The sequence below is a fragment of the Felis catus genome, chromosome C1, assembly GCF_018350175.1.
Source record: "Felis catus isolate Fca126 chromosome C1, F.catus_Fca126_mat1.0, whole genome shotgun sequence".
NCBI lineage: Eukaryota > Metazoa > Chordata > Mammalia > Carnivora > Felidae > Felis > Felis catus.
In genome coordinates this window covers 153,793,717-153,818,138 of record NC_058375.1, presented here as the reverse complement: position 1 = coordinate 153,818,138, position 24,422 = coordinate 153,793,717, and the positions used below count along the sequence as shown (strand labels likewise).

The 24,422-nt window shown below is 35.9% G+C and overlaps 1 protein-coding gene across 13 annotated transcripts in view; it reads left to right on the top strand.

The window, feature by feature from the left end:
• Positions 1-24,422, top strand: part of COBLL1 (cordon-bleu WH2 repeat protein like 1) — a 171,810-nt gene that overhangs the window by 114,775 nt on the left and 32,613 nt on the right. For 9 of the 13 annotated variants that reach the window (XM_045033880.1, XM_045033878.1, XM_045033877.1 and 6 more), the window contains 5 exons: positions 5,162-5,363; positions 7,196-7,424; positions 8,216-8,254; positions 12,689-12,786; positions 12,899-13,135. In XM_045033880.1, the coding sequence (XP_044889815.1) occupies positions 5,162-5,363; positions 7,196-7,424; positions 8,216-8,254; positions 12,689-12,786; positions 12,899-13,135 (805 nt within the window). The remainder of the gene's footprint in view (positions 1-5,161; positions 5,364-7,195; positions 7,425-8,215; positions 8,255-12,688; positions 12,787-12,898; positions 13,136-24,422) is intronic. The other 4 variants (XM_045033883.1, XM_045033881.1, XM_045033885.1 and 1 more) reach the window with 1 other exon arrangement.

Below are 24,422 nucleotides of genomic sequence, written 5' to 3'. Positions count from 1 at the left end.
AACCCTTGTCCTAGATCTTGTGGAAAGTTCAATCCCCTTCATAATATTATTATGGATTCTCAAGGGTTAATGTTCTGGGAGCCTTCTCCCCTGGCTCTGACTATATATCTTATTTTTGGATTTTTTTTTTAATGTTTCTACCTTTTGAAATTTCCTTTCTTTTCTTGATTTAACATGTTCCTGGAAGCTACCAGGACCTTAATGTATCATATAGCAAATCATTTAAATTAGCAATTTAGGCCTCCTGTTGGGTCCTTTTAGCAACCCTCCCACGTTCTAGTGTTCCTGCAATCCTGGCCTCTTTCTACTGCTTAACTCGTTTTTCTGTCTCTTGTGTCTTCTTACCCTTTTGGTCTGGCATCGGCTTTAATCCTGTCAACACTTTACAAAATATATCTGAAATCTGACTAGTCCAAGCCACCATCTCCCCCTAAATTTTTGCAGTGGCTTTGTAACTGCTTCCCCAGGCTATTGTAAATACAACAATCAGCATATAATCCGTTTAGATGTAAAGTAGACCTCATCACTCCTCAGAACTCCAGTGGTTTTTTTCTCACTTGGTAAAGTCCCAAGTCACTCTGATTTCAGTCTACCTTGTTCACCCCAGCACACTGCTTTCTGTTTTTCCTTAAACTTGTGGAGCACACTATTGCCCCCAGGCCTTTGCAGCTTGTCTAACTCTGCCTGGAATTTTCTTTCCCCAGATAGCCCATTCCATTCAGGTCTCTGTTCTAATGTCTTTTTTTTTCTTTTTTTTTTTTTTTCATTTAGAACATTTCCTAACCTCCTTTGTTATCTTATTTTTCATCATAACATTTATTATTATCTGTTATACTGTATATTCTCCTTGTTTCTTTAGCCTCTTTAGATTGCTGGTTCGGAAACGATCATATGCAGGAGAATTGGCTGGAGTGTTTGTCAAAGCACACACTTCCAGAGTTTCTGATTCACTAATCTGGACTGGGGCTTGAGAATTTGTGTTTCTAACAAGGTCCTAGAAATACTGATGCTGCTGGCCCAGGCATGACATTTTAAGAACCAACGTACCAGAACTACTATGGCCCATACAGTGGCCACCCACTACCTGTGGTTATTTAAGCTGAGTTTAAATGAAAATTTTAGTTTGTTAGCCCACTGTGTCAGTGTATTTCAAGTGCCTACTAGCCGCGTATGGGTGAGTGGTCACTGTATTGGACAGCAGAGATGCAGAAAATTTCCATGTTGGAGAACAGTTGAACAGTACTGATCTAGAACATAAGCTACATGGAGATGGATTTCTTTTCTGTCACCTCCCCTCACCCAGAGTAATATCCCCATTTTTATATATCTGGTCCACGTGGCATTTACTTTAGTGTAAGGCATAAAACGGGTACATAACTTTTTTTTTTTTTTTTTATCAGATGGCTAGTCTTTTTTCCCAAATACCATTTGTTGAAAATTCAGTTCTTTCCCCCCAAATTTGGAATACCATTATCATATGCAGTCTTAAATTCCCTTCTGCATTTGCATCTGTTATAGAACTTTCTGGTCTGTTGCATTTTTATCCGTCTGGAAATAGGAATATTTTCAAGATAAAATTGGCTCCTGGAATTCTTGAATAAAGAATTAAATGGAATTCTAGAATGAGAGAATAGTGATAAAGAAGTTCTGAGATTTTTAGTTGCCTTTCAAAGACATTTTTATTAGAAAATATTTAGGCAGTGTTCAGTTTAAAAGTCATGACAGGGGCGCCTGGGTGGCGCAGTCGGTTAAGCGTCCGACTTCAGCCAGGTCACGATCTCGCGGTCCGTGAGTTCGAGCCCCGCGTCAGGCTCTGGGCTGATGGCTCAGAGCCTGGAGCCTGTTTCCGATTCTGTGTCTCCCTCTCTCTCTGCCCCTCCCCCGTTCATGCTCTGTCTCTCTCTGTCCCAAAAATAAATAAACGTTGAAAAAAAAAATTTTTTAAAAGTCATGACATAGATCTAGCTAGCATGCAGCCTTTTTGCCATGAAATCTGATATAGTGTGCAAAGATTGTAGATGACCAAACTGAGGGAATAGGCCATTATTATAATATTCTTGGCCCATTATGTGCTTCATTTATTAAATTAGAAAACTAATGTCACAGATGAAAATACAATACTTTATTAAGTCATATTAGCAAGGTTAAATAAGTGTATATAAAAAGTATTAAATTCTTACCTTTTAAAAATGGAAAATATAGTTTTCCTTAAATGTTTATATTTTTGTACATAGGATGAAAATGGTGGCACTAATAAATATTTTTATCTTGTTAACTTTTGCATATTTCTGGAAGAGATTCTAAAGAACTGTACATTTAAGAAGTAAAGGGGCGCCTGGGTGGCGCAGTCAGTTAAGCGTCTGACTTCAGCCAGGTCACGATCTCGCGGTCCGTGAGTTCGAGCCCCGCGTCGGGCTCTGGGCTGATGGCTCAGAGCCTGGAGCCTGTTTCTGATTCTGTGTCTCCCTCTCTCTCTGCCCCTCCCCCATTCATGCTCTGTCTCTCTCTGTCCCAAAAATAAATAAACGTTGAAAAAAAATTTTTTTTAAAAAAGTAAAAAAATGTTTAAAGTATAAGCTTCAGTGTTTTTGCATTTGTTACATGGCACATTTATATATACAGAGAGAAATATCTGAACATATGATCATTTATTCATAGACAGTAGTGGACAGCTCTCCATTTTGGTTGAATGTGAAATTTTGTTTCTCTCCCAGCTTTACTGGAATTATATTGTATTTACCTAGACATTACCTGATCCTTTTTAACTTTATTTACTATCAGGGAAAGGAGATACCGTTTCCAAGTCAAGAATAGGTATGTAGCATTAAATTGCTCTCAAGATAGTAGTATGTTACCAAAAAATAAACTTGAATAATACCATTATGCTAGTCTTCCTGTGGATGAAATTTAATATATCCTACTCATTGCCAAAATTTGGGCAATTATAGACAAATTTATATATGGAATATATATTTATGTATTCTATATATATTAGATAGCTCAAGAGGACATAAAATTCCTAAGTTTATTATTGTGGAATCATCTAATAAAGGCCTAGGGAACATATTTTAAGGACTGAAACATATTCCAGAGAACATTTTTTTTTTTTTAATTTATGGAGGGACTTAGAGTTTTTATTCATTTTCTTTATATATGTATAGTAGGGTGCTACTTGTATATGGGAAAGGAAAAGGGATGTGAACGATTGGGCAATAGCCACAGGAGGTAAGGGTGAGGTAGGGGAATGAACACAGGAGATGGTTTGAGAATCTATGTAAAATGTTTAACCTCAAGACCACACATTGCAGACAACTAACCCTCTTCCAGGAGGAGACTGCCTCTGTGGAAAAACTGAAGGAGAGTGGAGATGAGGTGCATAGAAAACAGATGTACAAAATTTAAAATGTCAGACTGAATGGTGAGACTCCTAGCCTCATTTCCCTGTCAAGTTCTTGAAAGCCAGTACCCAGGTTCATATCTAGTCAAGAAACTGGAGAATTTTTTATTGACATTTATATTTCCCCATGGAAAAAAAATAATTGGCCACCTAATTACCATCAAATGAAGCCCATCAACCTATACCTAATCCATGAAAATAGGCCTTTACAGAGTGTTTTAGTGCCTCAGTCTTCAATATGAACTAACAGTTTAAGATCATCCAGACATTTGAGGAAATCACATAATACAAAAGATCTTCAGTATTCTTTCCTTGAGGGCTGCTAATTAAGAAAGACTCAGAGACCACATTGTTCTATTGTTGGTGTGAATGGAAACACAATCTGTGTTAACAACTGGAGTCTGTGGTAAGGGAAGCAAAAACTTGGGAGGTGTCTTTGCTGTCAAATTAGATGTGCAGTTTCCTATAGAAGCAGGTTCTATATTACCAGTAATATGTAACACTTAATCACCATTTGAAATTATGCATTTACGTGGTTACTTTCTAATTGTTTCAGCACAAGTGCCCATAACATTTTTCTGTCAAGGGCCAGGTAGGAAATATGTTAGGCTTTGTGGGCCATCTGTTTCTATAACATCAACTCAAATCTGCCTTTGTAACACACAAGCAGCCCTAGATATCATGTAAACAAGTGAACATGGTTGTGTTCCGATAAAATTTTATTTAGAAAAATAGTCTGTGGGCCCACTTTGACCTGCAGAGTATAGTTTGCTGACACTTTGTCTATTTAGTAGTGTAGATCTGTGAGAGCAGATATACTGTTAACACTTGTATTGTGTCTCCAGGGCCTAGAATATATTAAATATTATTTGAATGAATTAAGAAATCTGTACTATACACTTCTTTAGAATTTTGTGGGCTTCTTCATGTAGATACTCATTGTGCTTTCTAAAGCCCAAAGGGTGGTGGTAGTGGTCCGTCCTTCCTTCCATCCTTCCTTCCATCCTTCGTTCGTTCCTTCCTTCCTTCCCTCCTTCCCTCCTTCCCTCCCTCCCTCCCTCCTTCCTTCCTCTTTCCTTCCTTCCTTCCTTCCTTCCTTCCTTCCTTCCTTCCTTCCTTCCTTCCTTCCTTCCTTCCTTCCTTCCTTCCTTCCTTCCTAAGTAAGCTCTTTGTGCAACATGGGGCTTGAAGTCATGACCCCAAATCAATAGTCACATGCTTTACTCACTGAGACAGCCAGGCACCCTGGGGTGGTTGTGGTTCCTAATGCTTCATTTTTATGAGCTCTTTGGAGCATAACCAGTTCATAAGCAAAAGACTGCTGGTATTCAAAATAATATTGTAAAGGAACATCTAGCAAGGTGCTCTTGGGTAAGGAAAGGACTTCTCTTAAAATGTATAATATGATGACAACTTGGCAGATAAAAAATATAGGTAATTTTTAAACCAGCACTAGGACCCAAGCTGTCTTGAATATTAATCAGGATTTTTTTAACTATTATAATTTTGTCCACTTAAATATCTTATAGTTAGAGAGATGCTTGGAGTCCGGGCATACACTTCCTGCAGGTACACACCTCCTGCAGTGGGGGAAAAAAATCTTGCAGTTAGATTTTTAAGTTCCTTTCACACATACTCTTTTATAGCCTTGTTTTATCTACTGAAAACAAGGCCCTAAGAAAAATACTAGGGATAATAATAACTTTAACATTTAATGAAATTGTTTTATGGACTTATGTGATCGGTATTATTTTTGTTTTACAGTAAACCTATGATGGACTTGTTGATATTCCTCTGTGCACAGTATCACTTAAACCCATCAAGTTACACAATTGATCTGCAGTCAGCTGAGAATAACCCCATTAAATTTAAGCCAAACACACCAATAGGAATGTTGGAGGTGGAGAAAGTCATTTTAAAGCCAAAAGTTTTGGATAAGAAAAAACCTACACCTATAATACCAGAGGTAAGAACATCACTGTAGATTTTGATGTCTTCTGGCAAAAATACTAAATTGATTTTTCAGTCATTAACTGAAGGTTGTATTTATTTCAAATGAAATAAAAATGGACTTTCTGTTTAAATTTGATGTGAGCATGGCTATCTTGTTTGCCTAGGCCACTTTGTTTAGGATTCATTTAGTTATTGATCTTTGGATTAACTAGAATTTGAGGAATACTTTAGATTTTAGATGCTCTAAAGTGATCTCTAGGACCATATCAGAATCTGACAATTATAAATTATCTACATTTTAACTAACTTTTTCAAAAAGAGGAAGGTTTTAGAATCTTTTAATGAAAATTTATTTAAGAATTAAAATATTTTTTGGCTTCTCTGTACTTGGTAAGTGGTGGTTTTACTTATTCTAAATTGTTAATTTGAGCTATATAATGACTCAGTTTTCTGTATTATATGGATTTTAAGCAGAATTTTTTTTTGCTTTCAAAAATTTTTAACCATGATGATTCTAACAATTCTTCTTTGTTTATAAAATTGTTCTGTTTCTGTAAGCAATAGGGATAGAATTTTTTGAGTTTCAAGAACTATTTTTTCGTTAGGAACATCGACCATTTTAACTTCAGGGAATATATAAAAGTCTATGTATTAAATTCATAGTTTATTTACATATGACTTGAGTGTATATATTCTCACATTTTCTTCATATTGTTATGTAGCTTTTTATTAAACATTTAAGAATTCCTTTACAGTATTAAAACATTTGTATTATATAAAATATTAACATTAAGAATTAATTAGGACAGGGGCGCCTGAGTGGCGCAGTCGGTTAAGCGTCCGACTTCAGCCAGGTCACGATCTCGTGGTCCGTGAGTTCGAGCCCCGCGTGGGGCTCTGGGCTGATGGCTCAGAGCCTGGAGCCTGTTTCCGATTCTGTGTCTCCCTCTCTCTCTGCCCCTCCCCCATTCATGCTCTGTCTCTCTCTGTCCCAAAAATAAATAAACGTTGAAAAAAATAAAAATAAAAAAAAAGAATTAATTAGGACATAGGACTATTTTCCATCTAGATACGAATGTATCTAGGTGGAAATATTTGTGCTATAGCATGGGATTATACATTGTGTTATAGTTTAATGAATACATGTTAAGCTTTGAGAATCTACAAACTGTAGATTTAGCATGGTAACATGTTTCTGAATTCCATTTATATACAGGAATAAATTCAGTTACATTAAAATGATATGTTTAGAATCTTTTCAATAATTTTAATTATAACTAAATATCTAAATTGTCAAATAATAGTGACAACAGGTAATCACAATAGCTAATGTTTATTTGTTGATAATTTATGTGCCAGACCTATGCTAAGCTTTTTATATGGATTATCTCATTTATCTTATTTCCAATAGAGAGAAGTACAAAATTCTATATTTTAACCCAAATACCACTTTTTTCATCCAAACAACTGGCAAACCACTAGATAAATATTCTTCAGCTGAAACATAAAATAGAACATGTGCAACTCTTTATTATTATGGGTGTTTGCTCACTTATAAACATGTTAGGGAACAAAACAAAATATCAATAGTATTTTATGTTCCCTCTTGAATGTAAAACCAACTTATACCTTACAAGGGCTATGAATTTAATCTAGGTTATTTAATAAACAAATTATTTTTAAGAATATGCTTCAGGACAAAAAAAAACCAATTTTACACCAAAATAGAAAATTACTGTTTATTGTAAGACTATATAATTGTAGATTATCTCTTTATTATAGATATCGTGGAATGTTTTAGTAAATAAATTATGGTAATAACTATGGATTTATTCTGTGTTTCAGAAAACTGTGAGAGTCGTGATCAATTTTAAGAAAACGCAGAAGACAATAGTGAGAGTTAGCCCACATGCACCACTTCAAGAACTTGCCCCCATTATATGCAGCAAATGTGAGTTTGATCCACTGCATACACTGTTGTTGAAGGATTATCAATCTCAGGAGCCCCTTGATTTGACAAAATCTCTTAATGACCTGGGACTAAGAGAATTATATGCCATGGATGTCAGCAGAGGTAAGGAAGACTCTTTGTTTTATACACTTGACAGGAGGTTCATGTAAGCGCATGTATTGTGTTTGTGAATAGAGTTTCTGAAGTTCATAATGACAAGTTCATGGAGCCTGTAAATAGAGGTCAATACATGTCATTGGTAATAAGAGAAAATGTAATAAAATTTAACTTGATTTCAGTTTTTGAAATTAGAACAAAAACTTATCTTTCTTTGTGATTCACATTTTACACTTTTTCATCAACCTATGAATAGTTTTTGGTGGGATTTAACTTAATTCTTTGTGGCTTTGAGATTTAAACAGAAAATAAAAATTTACATTTAAATTCATTGTTGTTTTAATCAAGTGTGAATTACTGTAGACTCACCATGGTTTTGCCTGAGTCTTAATTATCATTCAAATTTATAAGTTTCTGGAAATTTTTTTTCTAGGTTCTCCCAAAATCAACTGGCTTATGAAAAATCTAACTCCAAAACTTTTCTAAATAAAAATAACTGGCAGTGTTAATCTGTAGAAATAATTTAACGTATTAAAATTTGGAGATCTTAGGTTATGTTGGTTTCTATGCTAATAGATAAATGCAAGCTTATTTATTCAACATGTGTTTCACAGGAAATAAAAGTTTAGTGAAGGATGATTACTTACATCCCCTGTGCATGGAGCACTTCAAATTTCATCCTCAAATTGTGGATTTATATAATCCATAGACAGCTATTTCAACTCAGTGGTGTTTTATACTTGAACAAACATCATCTTTACAGTCAATTTACCCTCTTTTACCCCCTCCTTCTGTAGCCACTTCTGTTACTGCCTCCAATAAGTCATCTTTACAAGGTAAGACATATGAATCAGTAGAAAAAAATTATAACATGAAATCTCTATTTTTATTGGATAAATTAAAAATAAGCTTCTAATTTACCTGTTTTCTTAACATTACTAATGTGTACATTCCGTAAGAAAACTTTTGGCTCTCATTTCCTGAAAATTAAGACCCTCCCCCCAACCTTTGATTTCTGAAATTAATATAATAATTACATTTCAATAACTGCTTAAAAATTAATATCATCCTAAGAATGTGAGAAACATATTTTTGACTCTCATATAAGAAAAAAACGATTTTTCTGGTTTATTTATTAAGTTCAATTGGTGATAGTTTGGTGGTACCAAGAAAGGATCTCAGATTATTTACATTATAACCAGGGTATATTCATTATTGAAAATTTTTGCAGTGTTAAATTGTGAATATTTTATAATAACATGGAAAATACTTATGCTAAAATTAGCTTTTAAAGCATTTAAATGAGTTTAATACAGTATGTAAAAAAATTTTTACATGAAATTTCTGAAATGAAGGACATAAAAAATTTTAATACTGGTTACCTTTTGGTAGGGCTATGGGTAATTTTTTTCAACCTTTTCTTTATAGTGCAGAATTTTATAATGGGAATGTATTACTTTCATAGAGGGAAACTTTATTAAAAATTAGCCTATAATAATAAAGTCTGGAAGCCTTTTTCCTCCATTAAAAAAGGATAGACTCAGATAATTTATTACTATAATAATTACCACTCTACTGAAAAAAAAAAAGAAACCTAATAAACGTATTACAAAAAATAAGAAACTTAATAAAAGAAACTTAAGAAACATTATGTGTTATTGGAATCTTCTTTCTTTACCACTTTCAATTTTCCTATAGCACAGTAAGCCTCTCAGTCCCAAGAATTAGTCTATATAAGTAATGTTGTGATTCTTTGTTATTAGTGGCTATCATAAAGACTACGCTAATCAAAGGAGCTGAAAACTGTTATGATCATAAAGCATACATTGGCTAATAATCAGGGGATAGGCATTTAAATTCTGAAACTGCATTAGCTGTCAAACTCATTTAGCAAGTTGATAGGGTGAATAGCTTTTTATCTGTCGGGATCTCACCTTCCACTTCTATAATAATAGATTGGGGGAAAAAATGGGCTTTTTTCCAGTAGCAACATCCTAGTACTTAAACATAGCTTTCGCTTCTACCTTAGCCATTCTCTACATACACAACCCAAAGCAAATTCCATAGTCTTGTTGCCTCATTTTGGAGGTGTTTAATGCATTGGTTTGTGATATCCCTTCCGAGCCCAGAAAATATGTGGTTTATTCAGGGTATTAAAAGTTGTGAATTTAACCTTAAGAGATTGGACTAGGAAAACTAAGAAAGCTCATTTTACAGTGTCACATCCACAAGATCAACAGAAACGCTCTAAATGCCTCTGCCTGCTAATTTTGTCTGATATTATCAGAAGTCTTAGAACTTTGTATGCAGTTATTTAGAGTCTCTCTTCTGGAAACAGGAAACTACAGTGTTTTTGAGTTGTTTTTCTAAGTAAGCTGAAGCCCTTGTGTTTCTTAGTGTTTAACTCTGACTCGTGGTGATCTCTTCCATAGAGCTGTAAGTGAAGACTTAGGTTAAGTAGTATGGAGAATGGCAAAGTGCCTAGAAATTGCTTTAAGAAATAATTTGATTATATTGATTGCACTGTACCACCATGTGAATTTTCTATCTACTGTTCCACCTCAATTTAATTGTATGTCTACATTCAATTAGCAGAAAAGTCTATCTTAAGATGAAATAGCATTTCTAAAAAAAAAAAAAAAAAAAAAAAAGGAAAAGTCAAAGGTATTATACATATCTTTGAATAGATACTAGATTCTGCTTCCTTTTCTTTACATTCTCTAACTTAGAAAAAGGGCTCAGAATGATAATTTGTGATACCTACCTCACTGGATTGTTATAGGAAAGAAATTAGGCATGTGAAAAATCTGTAACCGTAAAGTGCTATCCATTCATTATTAGTATTGTCAGTAAACTCATTGTACAGAGCGTACAACTTAATGTTTCAAGCATCAAATTTATGAAGTTTTCATTTGAGAAATATAGTTCTCCTTTAATGTGTTATTGAGGCATATTGGATTAATATATTTATTGTCATTAACTATGTCTGCTTTCTTGGAGTGGCCCCTATTTTGTCATAATTTATTTTTAAACATCTTTTTTATTTTTTTTTATTTTTTTTAATGTTTATTTTGGGGGAGAGAGAGAGACAGAGTGTGGGGGGGGGGGCAGAGAGAGAGGCTAGACACGGAATCTGAAGGAGACAAGGAATCTGTGTGCCCAGAGCCTGACATGGGGCTCGAACCACTAACCATGAGATCATGCATGACCTGAGCCGAACTTGGACACTCAACCGACTGAACCACCCAGGTGCCCCCTTAAACATATCTTTTAAATAAAAAGACTATGCATTTAGTCCTAAGAAAGAGGTATGTATTTAAGATTTAAATGTATTTAAGACTATACATTTACCTCTAAGTCCTGGTTTAGACCATTTCAATATATAGTACTTTGTCTCAAATGTCACTGAAATTATATTGTGATTTACCATAAAATACATATGTGCTCCTTAGTAGAAATGTTTTTTAAAACTGACAGATTCCCCATTCCATGTTTTTCTCTCTCTCTCTTTTTTTTTTTTAATTTTCAAGTCATTTGTTGAAGAAACCGGGTCTTCTGTTTTCTTGAGTTTCCCACATTCAGAATTTTGCTGATTGCATCCTCTGGTGCAATTAAACATGTGTCTTGGTCATCTCTATTTCCTGTACATTGACTATTAAACCTAGAGACTTGATCAGATTTGGGTGAGATATTTTCAGCAAGAATACTTCATAGGTGGTATTATGTACTTTCATCAGCAGCCACGTAATAGCGAGTCACATGTATGTATGTATGTTGTCTCTGCACCCAATGTGGGACTCAAACTCAGGACCACAATATCAAGAGTTGCATGCTCTACCGACTAAGCCAGACAGGTGCCCTGCAAGTTAACCATTTTTGATGTTAGCCATCAATAATCATTGCTTAAATCTTGACTAGGAGTTGGAAAATAATCATAATCTGCAAATATTCCTTTAGTTATTAATTGAGATGAGATATTTCTGAAACAGCAAATTTCCGCATATCAGCTTGTCTACCTGGGTAGAATTCATTCAGAAGAGGCATGAAAAAAAGTGTGACTCTTTTCCTTCATCAGTTTTTAACATAACAGACTGGTTCCTTAGCAGTACCCAAAGGTAAACAGCGAGGATGTTATTTTCTTCAGTATCATTATAAATGCATGGAATTAGACGTATGCAAAATGTTTCAATTTATTGAGTTATTCGTATGATGCCCAAGTTGTCCTGACTTTGGTCAGTAAAAATCATGTCAGATTGGTTCCTGTACCCTTTTAAAATGACCCCCTTGACTCTGATTTCTTTCTGTCTACCATGACTAGATATTCCAGACTAATGTTTACAATCCTTGATATCACAAAGAATCAACCATTTGTATGCAGTTGTGGTCCTCTTTTAGTGGGAAATGGTATTTAGAGACTATCTGGGCCAGGGTTCCTCAGCACTACTAGATTTGTCATTGTTTGTAGACCTTTTTAGTTGACATTAGGAAATACTTTTTGGAAAAATGGAATGTTAATATGCAATCATGAGGGTGGACATTTACCATTCTGATTAAAATGTGGTTTCTTAATTTTGGCTCTATTGATATTTGGGCCCGGATAACCCTTTGTTGTCGGGGGGCTGTCCTGTGCATTGTAGTGTGCTCAGCATCACTGGCCTCTACCCAGTAGATGCTGGTAGCACGTTCTCCTGCCCTACCTCAGTTGTGACAACTAAAATTGTCCCCAGACATTATCCAGTGTTCTTGGGGGACGGGAGTGGGGAAACTTGCCCCTTCGTTGAGAACCATCAGATTAAAGAAATAATGTTTTGAAACACTTAATAAAGTAATAATGAATCATGTTTTGGAGAATACAGTATTTCATAACTGTTTAGCTCTGAGATAAAATAAAAATTCAAACTGTATGATAACAGCTTCATATCTCATTTAATTCAAAGTGTCCATTTTACTTCTGAGATGTTGGTAATTGTGCATAGAACACAGACTCTGAGTCACAAAGAATTGAGTTTATGTCCTAGCTCTGTCATTTCTTGATTGTTGGCCCCAAGTATGTATGTTTGTTTCTCTAATCTTCAGATTGCTCTGCTCTGGAATAGGAACAATAATACTAAATTTACATGTTGCCTTGAGAATTGAATAGGCAGAGTGCATGGTTCATAGTCAATCATAATTAGTAGCTTTTATCACTTGATAAGCTTTTCAAGGGAAAACTTGGAGGTGAACATATACAACTCCATGTACAAAAGTAAGAGCCTTCTCTTCTATTTTAGAATCCTGCCAAATATCACAAAACCTAGACATTATGAAGGAGAAAGACAATAAAGGTTTTTTCAGCTTTTTTCAACGCAGTAAGAAAAAGCGGGAACAGGTAAAATTTTTCTTATGCAATGTTTTCTAAGATTCTTCTCATCTGTTTTTTAATTGCATGTGCTTTTTATCTTGAAATTACCTAAAGATTTTGCCTTTTCATTCTTTGTCAGACTGCAAGTGCTCCTGCAACTCCTCTAGTAAGTAAGCATCGCCCGGCTTTTACTAGGTCCAATACCATTTCCAAACCGTACATTTCAAACACGCTGCCATCGGATGCGCCCAAGAAGAGGCGGGCTCCACTGCCTCCAATGCCAGGGTCTCAGAGCGCCCCGCAGGACCTTGCTCACATCCAGGAGAGGCCAGCTTCTTGTGTAGTGAAATCCTTGAGTGTGGATGAAACAGATAAGGTGCGTAATTTTGTTTTGTTTTGTGTTTTTAGGATGGGGCAGGGGGCCATCTATTTTTCCTCTTACTTGTCCTTTTCCACCTCGTCTACTAATAAGGTCACTAAGTTACTAATATGTGATAAGATGAATAACATGTTATTAGTAACATTGGCCCTGGGAAGAGATTATGTACAGTTCTGTGATGCTGTAAAGAATAAATGTGTCAATTTTAAGTAGCTTTCATATTCAAGCAAATAAATCATCCATAAACTTTAAAGTCCTGACTAACTAAGGCCCAACGAGAGGCGCTTGCTGAATGCATGTATTGGGAATGCAAATACTTATTTTTGAACTTTTTTTTTTTTTTTAAATAGCAACAAGACCTTTATGTGGCATTCGTGGGTTTGTAACTAGATGTATCTTCTTGACCTGACTCTGGGATTCTCTTGGGGAATTCCTGATACTTTTTTGGTAGATAGACACTTTATAGTTAAAAAAATAAAAATTAAAAAGTGTCTTTTTATAGAGAATATATTTCAGTTCTTTTCTATACTCTTTATGTTCAAAGCAGTGTTCTAGGTGTGTCTTTGCTTCTGTTCACTCCCACATTTTCCTGCAATATGTGGTTTTCCTGCAAACTACTTTTCATAGCCATAAAATACGTACGTTCCTTGCTTTATTCATGTGGACTGTAAATGAAGTTTTAAGCAAAGGGGATTGAACGTGAGACTGTATATTTTGTTGCTTGTAATCAGACGAACGATTTAAGTAACCTTGAGAGCAAATTTTATGTTGAGATATATGAGACACTGAGAAGTTTTCCTATATCTACTTGAAGGGTTTTATTTCCCCTTGGAAGTTTAGTAAACTCAATGGTTAGGTAAATTAACACTTCCCAACCAACTAATAAACATTTCTATGCTTTAACTTTAAAAATTTTAACCATAGTTTTTAATTGTAATTTATAAACTAAATGCCTTTAGAATGTAAATAGAAATCAGGGTAGAAATGAAGCAAAAAATGCTTAAATTCAGTAGCTCTTTAGAAAATCATCTATTCAGCTGTCTTCTTATTTCTATAAAGATTTTCTTATCTAATGTCTGTGGTAAAAAAAAAAATCTCACCTTACGAATCAGGAGGATAGTTATTTTTTCAAATGATAAAATCATTTGCTACAAAGTTTTACAAAGTAACTGCTAGGTAATTGGGTGAAGTGTTACGGAAGAGGTGATTTTTGAGTTCAGGATTAACATCTGTGTGGGTGTGCCTTAGTCAGGCAAGAGGAGCCACATTCAAAGATGTGGGAATGTGAAGGCGATGGCCTGCCCGGGCATGAACAAGAAGCAGAGATTGAAACCGAGTGAGATAAGCAGAGGCAAAGTCAGTGTCCCCAAAGACTGCATTTTGTGGCTGTAACTCCTCTGCATTTCTTCATAGCAAGTCATTTAAAACGTAGCACTTTTAGGATTGTTTTAAAATTTTAATTATCATAGAACTATACTACAAGGGTGTAAATTATTATACTTTTGAGTAGTTACCGATGTCTGTCTTTTTCTTTGTGTAGAAATAAATCTTAGCCCCTGCTCACAAATCTTTATTCCAAATGACCTCATCCATTCTCTTCCAGTAAACTTCCTTGTGCTTGGATCCTGAAGAGGCCTACATTGTCTTTCTAATAGTCTGCCTCTCAACATTCTAGACTGTGCTTCCAGTGGCCTCACCAAAAGCCATTTCTTTTGATTCTCACCCTCTGGTCTTTGACCAGTTGATGATCCCATGTTAAGTAATTTTTTTTTTCTTTCTTTCTTTCTTTTGGTATGTTGCCTTTGGCAGACTGGACATCTTTATATAATTTTCTAATTATTTTTTCTTTTGATCTGGACATCTGGGGAGTTCTTTGATGTATTGTTCAGTATGACCCAGAATTATTTGTTTCTCCCTAGAGAAGCTGAAGAACCATTTTTTATTTATTCATTACAAAAATTCTTAACAATTATGCCGTGGTTTGGGGTGTGTGTGTGTGCGCGTGTGTGTGTGTGTGCGCGCGCGCACGCACACACACACGCACACACACACGCACACACAATCATGCCTTCCTAGGCATCTCAGCATTTATTTCCTTTATTTCACCATATTTGATGTGCTAAATCACCCCGTGGTCTTGATTTTTTTCTCTTTTTCTTGGTCCTGATTCTCTTTTTATATTTCACCTCTATTTCTTACCACCACTTCCTTTACCCATTTTCTAAATTTGGAGGTACCTGAATTTATGGTCTTCACCTATATTTACCGTACTCTTTCAAAGAAAACGTGTTCTTTGTTGGGTTCTCAACTGCAGTGGTTTGAATAGTGTCCCCTCAAAAGATATGTCCAAGGATCTAGAAATAAGATCATGGTGGACTTAGTCTGGGCCCAATTCCTATGACTCGTGCTCTTATAAGAGAGGAGACACATGCACAGAGACAAAAAAGGAGAAGGTCATGCGATAATGCAGACCAATTGTTATGCTGCCATAAACCAAGGAAAGCCAGAAGCTGGAAGAGGCAAGGAAGGATTCTCCCCTAGTACTTTCAGAGAGAGAGATGGTCCCGCCAACAGCTTGATTTCAGACTTCTGGCCTCCAGAACTGTGAAGGAATACATTTCTGTTGTGTTTAGCTCCTCAGTCGTGGTAAATTGTTACAGCAGCCCTGGGAAATGAACACATCAATTCTGAGATTCCAATCCCAGTATTTTCTTCAGTTGCAGATTGAACTCACGGTTGTTTCTTCACTCATCACTACCTGGAAATCAGCATATTGGAGATAAAGCTTGTTTTTGTTCTCCCAGATTTAAAAGCTCAGCATCATTTTTGATGTTTTATTTTGTTTTGTTTTTCCCTTTTCTTTTCACATCCAATTAGTGAGCCCTTCATTCAGTCTCCCTTCCTTATCTTTCTTTGTCCCTTTCTTTCATTCCTTCTCCTGAAGTCATGCCTTAGAAAAATTCAGGATGCAGGGGTGCCTGGGTGACTCAGTTGGTTAAGCATCTGACTTCAGCTCAGGTCATGATCTTATGGTTCGTGGGTTCAAGCCCCATGCTGGGCTCTGTGCTGAGAACTCAGAGCCTGGAGCCTGCATCAGATTCTGTGTTTCTCTCTCTCTGCCCCTCCCCTGCTCATGCTCTGTCTCTGTCTTTTTTAAAAATAGTTAAACGTTAAAACAATGTATTGAAAAAAGTGAGAGAGAGAGAGAGAAAGAAGTCCAGGGTGCAGAGTAAGGAGAAGACCAGTACTTTAACATGTCTTCTTAGTTCAGAAACTTTGATAACTGGCTGTTATTTTGGCCCTCTACAAACCAATCACAATTTGGGGGAGAGGACAGTTCTACTTTTGTTTCTTTTCAGTTTTGTTGGAGTATAATCGACAGAGCAAATTACAAGATAATTTAAAGTGTACATTGTGGTGAATTGAAATACATACACATTGTGAAAGAATTCCTACCATTTACTTAATTAACACATCCATCACCTCACATATTTTTTTGATAAGAATGTTTAATTTCTATTCTCTTAATGAATTCTGATTATATCATACAGTATTAACCATAGTCACCATTATTTACATTAGATCTGCAGACCTTATTCTTTTACCAACCTCTCCTGATTTTTTTCTCAGTCAGACTTTTTTTACTCTCTCTTTCTGTCTTTTAGATTCCCCATATAAATGATGCCATCCATTGTTTGTCTTTCTCTCTCTTGCTTATTTCACTTAATGTAATACCCTCAGGGTCCATCCGTGTTGTTGCAAATGGCAGGCTTCCTTCTTTCCCTAATACTCCATTGTGTGTGTGTACTGCGTATCTATTTATCCATACATGAACACTTAGGTTGTTCCCATATTATGACCGTTGTGAATAATGCTGCAGTAAACATCAGACTGCAGGTATATTGTTGATACCATTTTCATTTCCTTTAGATACATATGCAGAAATGGGACTGCTGGATCATATGCTAGTTCTATTTTTAATTATTAAAAACGTCCTCTGTACTGTTTTCCATAGTGGCTATACCATTTTACTTTTCCACCAAGAGTGCACAAGGATTCCCTTTTTCCACATCCTTGCCAGCACAAATCTCTTCTTGATGACAGCCATTTTAGGAGAGATGAGGTGATATTTCATTGTGGTTTTGAGTTGTGCTTCCCTGATTATAAGTGATGTTGAGCACCTTTTCATGTACCTGTTGGCCATTTGTATGTTTTCCTCAAGAAAATGTGTATTCAGTTCCCCTTCCCATTTTCAAATTGCATTGTTTATTGTTTTTGCAAACGAGTTGCATGAGTTTTTATATATTTTGGATATTAACCCCACATCAGATATTTGGTTTACAAACATTTTTCCCATTTCTATAGGTTGCCTTTTCACTGTGTTGATGGTGTCCTTTGCTGTGCAGAAATGCAGTTTTGTTTTAAACTTTAATTCCTCATCATTTCCAGTATGCTTTTAACTCTAACTGTAAGATTTGACTCATTGCTTGTGCAGAAGCCTATTTCCTATTCTTTTAGCATAGTGTTCTCTTCTTCATTCCTATTTATCCATTCAAATTATACCTGCGGTTTCACTCATTTCATAGAGAATTTTCTAAAGATTCCAGAAGGGTGATCTTACTTTCTCTGAATTTGTCTCTCCTGTGAATTTTTATTTTGTCTTTATTTATATATATGTGTAGGTTGTATATTTAAATGATACATATTTCTAAAGATAAAAAGGAGAATGGAGTGAAGATTCTCCTTCCTTACCCTGCCCTCAGCCAAATTCTTCTGCCTGGAGGCAACCACTGATAATAGTTTCTTGTGTATCCTTCCAGACATGACCTTTTCATATTCAAGCCAATATTTGTGCTACACATGATTTTTTTTCTAGTCATACACTGCATGCACTGTGTTACACCTCACTTTTTAGTAGTGAATGATATATCTTGGAAATCCTTATTAATACATAACGGCCTTCCTCTTTTTAAAGGCTGCGTAATATTCCATTGGTGGCCATAACACAATATGGGGTAAGTGCTGCATCTTCTGAAGATAAACGTTAGTGTTGTATTATTGTTTAAAGTTTATAGCATTGTTAGTTTTTCCCTTTTCCTCTTCACAACAGAAGGGCAAGAATTGTGTTCCCCAGCAAAATCTTGTAACATAATAGGTGTTTTAAGAGAATTAATAAGTAACCTTTAATTTGAACTTTCATACAGCCAAGTGTGGTATATACAATGAGAATTACTGTCACACAGACTATCACAAAATTTTATTATTTCATGTATACATATGGTAAATTTTCGAAAGTACTTGGATAATTTAAAAATTGCTTAAATTTACTTTTAGAGTAATTGGCCCAGTAATTCCTGGTTTCTGAACCTTGTACAGAAAAGCTGGAATTTTGGCAAGGTTGTATTGAAAGCTTAAGGACTGAGAACAAAAATTTAGTGTATGTTACATTGGGCATAAAAATAAATTCACCCCAAATTGAAATTGTATAGCCAGATGCAAATATTCGGGCAATTTAACATTTTGCTTATTTTACTGCTTATTTTAAATTGCTTTTTAGAGTTTATTTATTTATTTTTTGAGAGAGAAAGATGCAGAGAGAGAGTGTGTGCATACACGGGGGTAGGGGCAGAGGGAGAGAGAGACAGAGAGAGAGAGAGAGAGAGAGAGAATCCCAAGCAGGCTCCGTGCTGTCGGCGAAGAGCCAGATGCAGGGCTCAAACTCATGAACTGTGAGATCATGACCTGAGCTGAAATCAGGAGTCAGACGCTTAACTGACAGCCACCCACATGCCCTTTTACTGCTCATTTTAAATTTAAAATAAAAAAGTCATATTACTACAGACATTTTATATCTATTTTAATTTAGTTTTAAATTTGAAACTTTAAAAAGGCATTGTTTTTGATGATTGAAAGTAATAGCAGGCTGCGAAAAATATTTTCCTTTTTTTTTTTAATATAATTTATTCTCACTGGCTTCCATATAACACCCACCGTTCATCCCAACAAGTGCCCTCCTCAATGCCCATCACCCATTTTCCCCTCTCCCCCACCCCCCATCAACCCTCAGTTCTCAGTTTTTAAGAGTCTTTTATGGTTTGCCTCCCTCCTTCTCTGTTTGCAACTATTTTTTCCCCTTCCCTTCCCCCATGGTCTTCTGTTAAGTTTCTCAAGATCCACATATGAGTGAAAACATGTGATATATTTCTCTGACTGACTTATTTCACTTAGCTTAATTCCTTCCAGTTCCATCAACGTTGCTGCAAGTGGCAGGATTTCATTCTTTCTCATTGCCAAGTAGTATTCCATTGTATATATAAACCACATCTTCTTTATCCATTTATCAGTTGATGGACATTTAGGCTTTTTCCATAATTTGGCTATTGTTGAAAGCACTGCTATAAACATTGGGGTACACGTGCCCCAGTGCATCCCCAGCACTCCTGTATCCCTTGGGTAAATTCCTAGTAGTGCTATTTCTGGGTCATAGGGTAGATCTATTTTTAATTTTTTGAGGAACCTCCACACTGTTTTCCAGTGTGGCTGCACCAGTTTGCATTCCCACCAACAGTGCAAGAGGGTTCCCGTTTCTCCACATCCTTGCCAGCATCTATAGTTTCCTGATCTCTTAATTTTAGCCACTCTGACAGGTGTGAGGTGGGATCTCAGTGTGGCTTTGATTTGTACTGGAAAACATTATTTTCAAATCCCTGAAGAATTTTGGATATATTCTTCTCCTGTAATTTTTATTGTTCAGGAATCAGAATAGACCACAAGGGTGCGCTGTTTAACAGACCTATAACGTTCTCATTTTTACACATTTTTCCCCCAAAGCATCCTTTAATAAAGTAGAAAGAAATTATTGGAAATAGTTACCTTCTATTAGAAATAGCAAATACATACTTTTGTGAAGTGCAAGCAAATAGAACTAGAGATAAATAAGAATAATACACGACAAAGTGATTTGTAATTAACTGTTTTATTCATTTTGAGCTTTCATTTCATGTTAGCCTTATTTTAAGTAGTCGATCTTATGTTTGCCTTAGGTTTATGGATAAGTCAGTCTACTTGTAGCTTGGAAAAAAATTTTCCCCTCACATCTATTTCATGCTTTTTGGCTGTCAGCATTTAATAATTTGTCTCATTTCTCTAAAGCATTTCTCAATACTGGCAAATTAAAGTATTGGATAGTGATTTTGGAGCTTAAACTGAAACTCTTCACATAAAAGGCTGTTGATTTTCTAAGCTAATTTTGGCAACTGATTGTGCAGTTTACAAAGAGGATTCAGTGAAGATCCAAGTTAGTAAAATAGTTTATCCTAACCTATTTCTTGGAACATTTTTGCAACTACAATTAGTTTATCCACATAAAGAATATATCTTAAAGAAGAGATAGTTTACTGTCATTGCTACAGTGTGTTTTTTCATGTCCCTAAATTTCTTTGTACTCTTTTTCATTTCAAACCTTGCGTCATTTTCCTTATAAAAGGTGAACATACTGTCTTCTATGGAAGTGTTCATTTGCAGAGGAAAACTACCCAATTAGAAATTTTTGAGCAGTTTTTCTCAGATCTTTTTGGATATTTTGTGAGTAAAGATTTGAAAGGCTATTTTTGCAACAACATATGTAATGGTAGCCTCCTGCTGTTGTTTACCTAAACCGTATCTCACGTATTACTGTATAAATGTGTATGGTTATTTACAATAAGATAACATGTATATAGTTATTTATATAGATTGTCATTTATTTCACACATGACAAAAGTTAGAAATGCAATGACATTTACTTAAATTGAAAATGACTTACAATTCTGAGATTGAAAGTAAGTTCAAGGGTGTCTGGGTGGCTCAGTTAAGCATCTGACTCTTGATTTCAGCTCAGGTCATGACCTCACAGTCCATGAGTTTGAGCCCCACATCAGGCTCTGTGCTGGCAGCATGGAGCCTGCTTAGGATTCTCTCTCCCCCTCTCTCTCTGCCCTTTGCCCTCTCACACTCTCGGTCTCTCTCAAAATAAATAAATAAACTTTCCATTTAAAACGTTCAGAAATCCAGTATCTGCACCATGTTCTCTGACCAAGTTTCTGTGGAAAGCACACTTAATAAAATCTGTGGCCAAAGGACGTCTTAATATTATTGACAAATTAGCCATTTAAAGAGTATTTTACATTTAAAGAAGGGAAAGAAGAGTTGGACACCATTCGTGGACAGTCTTGGCCCACAGAAGCCACAGAAACTTTTGGAGAATTCTTTAGTTTTGCACATTTGGTATGGTTTTATTACCCTTTGGAGTTAACGTGGACACTGCAGTAAAGCAGCTTTTCCCAGGCTACCAGAATGGCACCTCATTTTCGTTAGGATATTGGCTTTTGGCTGGAAGCACAATAAAGAATTATCTTGATTGAACTGTTCATTTGGTCCCATTTTGCATTCTGGTGCAGACAAACACTCAGATATTGAGAAATGGAAATACTTTGTCATCCAGTATTATGCAACTGAAATTTAATACTGAGAGTGTTCATTTTTTAACAGATGATTTGTTTTTAAGAAATGCTTGCCATTCATCTTCTGGTCAATTTTGCCTCTTAATATTTATCATGGTTTATAAGTAGGTAAGATGATAGATTATCATATGTTTATAAAATGTACAAGTACATATTCGGTCTTAGTGTCACTAAATGAGGCTTTTTGTTGTTGTTGTTGTTTTTTAACGTTTATTTATTTTTGAGAGAGAGACAGAGACAGCACGAGTGGGAGGGAACAGAGAGAGAGGGAGACACAGAATCCGAAGCAGGACTCAGGCTCCGAGCCTTCAGCACAGAGCCCGATGCAGGGCTCGAACTCACAAACAGTGAGATCATGACCTGAGCCAAAGTCAGACGCTCAACTGACTGAGCGACCCAGGAGTCCCTTTGCTCCATGAGTTTTAATCCTGGTTGTTTTATGCAGAGTCATTAAGGTTGTTGTAACAGAGCATGTCCTTATAATCTTTAAGAAACACATCTTTTTGTTATTTTGTCCAGGTTATCATGCAACATTTGATTTTCCCCGCCACTTTCCACTTGTATTTATTATATAGAAAAAGAACCACACACACACAGTTCTACAATTGCTTAGGAACAGTGGTTGCCATGGCATTTTTAGTTTGATATACAGGATACAGCTGTCTGTATTTCCAAAAATATGACTTGTTTCATTCAGTAGAGAAATGCACCAGTGGGATATAATTGAATATAATGTTTCCCCTTCTAAGGTTTTCCCATATATAAATATACTTTGTCCTGGTAGTTTTAATCAGATTTTCAAAGGGTCATAATCACAATAGCAAAATTAGTGACTAATGCTTATGTAGCACTTACTAATGTTTCAGACAAGGTACCAAAACACATTACTCACTTAATGCTCTCGAAAATCCTCTGAGCCATTACTTTTTAAGTTTCTACAAGCTTTACCTCTGACCCAAATGTAAATAACTGTGCTCATGATAAAGTTGTTAAAATTTAAAGAATAATACTATTCAAAGAACAATAGGTCATTTATGGAATTAGTGTGACTTTCTCTCTCTTATCTATTAGTACACAAAAGTTGTGCCCCTCTGAAGTGCATACCGAATTAATAAAATATTTAAAATAATCAGCGTCAGGAATCTTCTTTACAAGTTCTGGTTGTATGCAGCTCACTTGGACTTTCTACCACTATGATATTTGTGACCTCATGGGGAAGAAAATGCCTTTCTCTGTACCAGAGACCAGAGCAGAGAGAAGACGGCCTCTTTTCTTGGAGCCATTGGTGGTAAAACAGCAGAGACCCTTGGATAATGCCTGCCGTACAGTCATGGCTCCCTTTCTGGGATGAAGTGAGTTGATCCCAGTTTGCTCCCCTGATTACTGCTTTACCTTGGTGGGGGCCCTAAACTCAGTTAATCTATACGTGTTTACTACTCTCCTACCCTGCCCCTGCACTCCCTTCTTTGTTCTCATCACTGACCATGGAGAACCTTGATTATCACCATCCTCTGTCCTTTTAACTTTATCCTGAGGTCTGATTTCTCCTGATTCATCTTCTCTTTTTTCATCTGAGATGTATTACTGAGTTAGGCCCTTCTCTTTGGGCATTTAAGAAATGTCATTAGGAAGGGATTACCGCTAATAAGGTTTGGTTATATGATATCTCAAAGTATTATAGGGTTGATGAAATGAAAGCACAGGTTGCCTCAGGGAGAGAAATTTAAAAACCTTGCAAGGGTATAACCCAGGTTGTAAAGTGTGTGTGTGTGTGTGTGTGTGTGTGTGTGTGTGTGTGTGTGTGTGTGTGTGTGTGTTCTGATCTCATTGGAGAAGGGCTAGAAAGGAAATCTTTTGTGGCAGCAGAAGGCCCAGTCTGTTTTGACAGATAGTCTTGGATCTACCAGTAGGTCTTTTATATTCTTCTTTGTTGTCATTTTTCTCATTGTCTTCTTTGTCGTCTACCTTGAAGAACAAGCCATTGAACTTTGTGGCTTGGGCTTTTCCTCAGTACAATAAGATTTTGTGACTAAATTTACAAAAGTCTCTTCCAACTCCAGTATAATCAAATTATTCTTTTGTTGTCTTTCAAAATTGGCCTTTCACAGATGAAAGTGCTTTGTTATGTGGGTTTTTGGTTTGATTAGTGTTAACCATATAGCGATGCCTAGTCCTAGTATTTCTTCTCTGAGGATTTTTGAAACCCTGAAGTACAATAACAAAATAAAACGTTGATTAACCGACATCTTTCTCCCTGAACTCCTGACTGTAATACAAAGTCGACACAAGTGCTTTGGGCATCAATAAAAAGAGGTAGAGGACGCAAAGTTTTAGGAAGATATGCTCAGGTTAATGTGTTTGTTAACCAGAGGAGACAGATGTTATCATTGAATAATGCTGAGTTTAAATCTAGACCATTTTGAGAGAAATCCACTGGCAAGTTTGGCCACTCAGAATCCTCTCAAGGGATTGTAATTCTAGTAACCAAACAAGTACAAGTTACAAGTGGTCATGGTATTTAGACACCTCTAGGTGGAATCCAGCTCTAATCTCATTACTTGCTGTCATCGAATTTATTTCAGCAAATTGATGGGAACACCTTAAAAATTGGCAGAATAGATGACTGCTTACAAGGTGTGGATTTAAGAGCTCTAGGCCCTGACACTGCTGCCCTATTTCTCCTTACCCTAAATACAGTAGTCAGGTACTGGCTACATCACCTCTATTTCTTATACCCTTCGCTGATAGGATTTTTCTTAATCCAAGAAAACAGCCTAAACAGG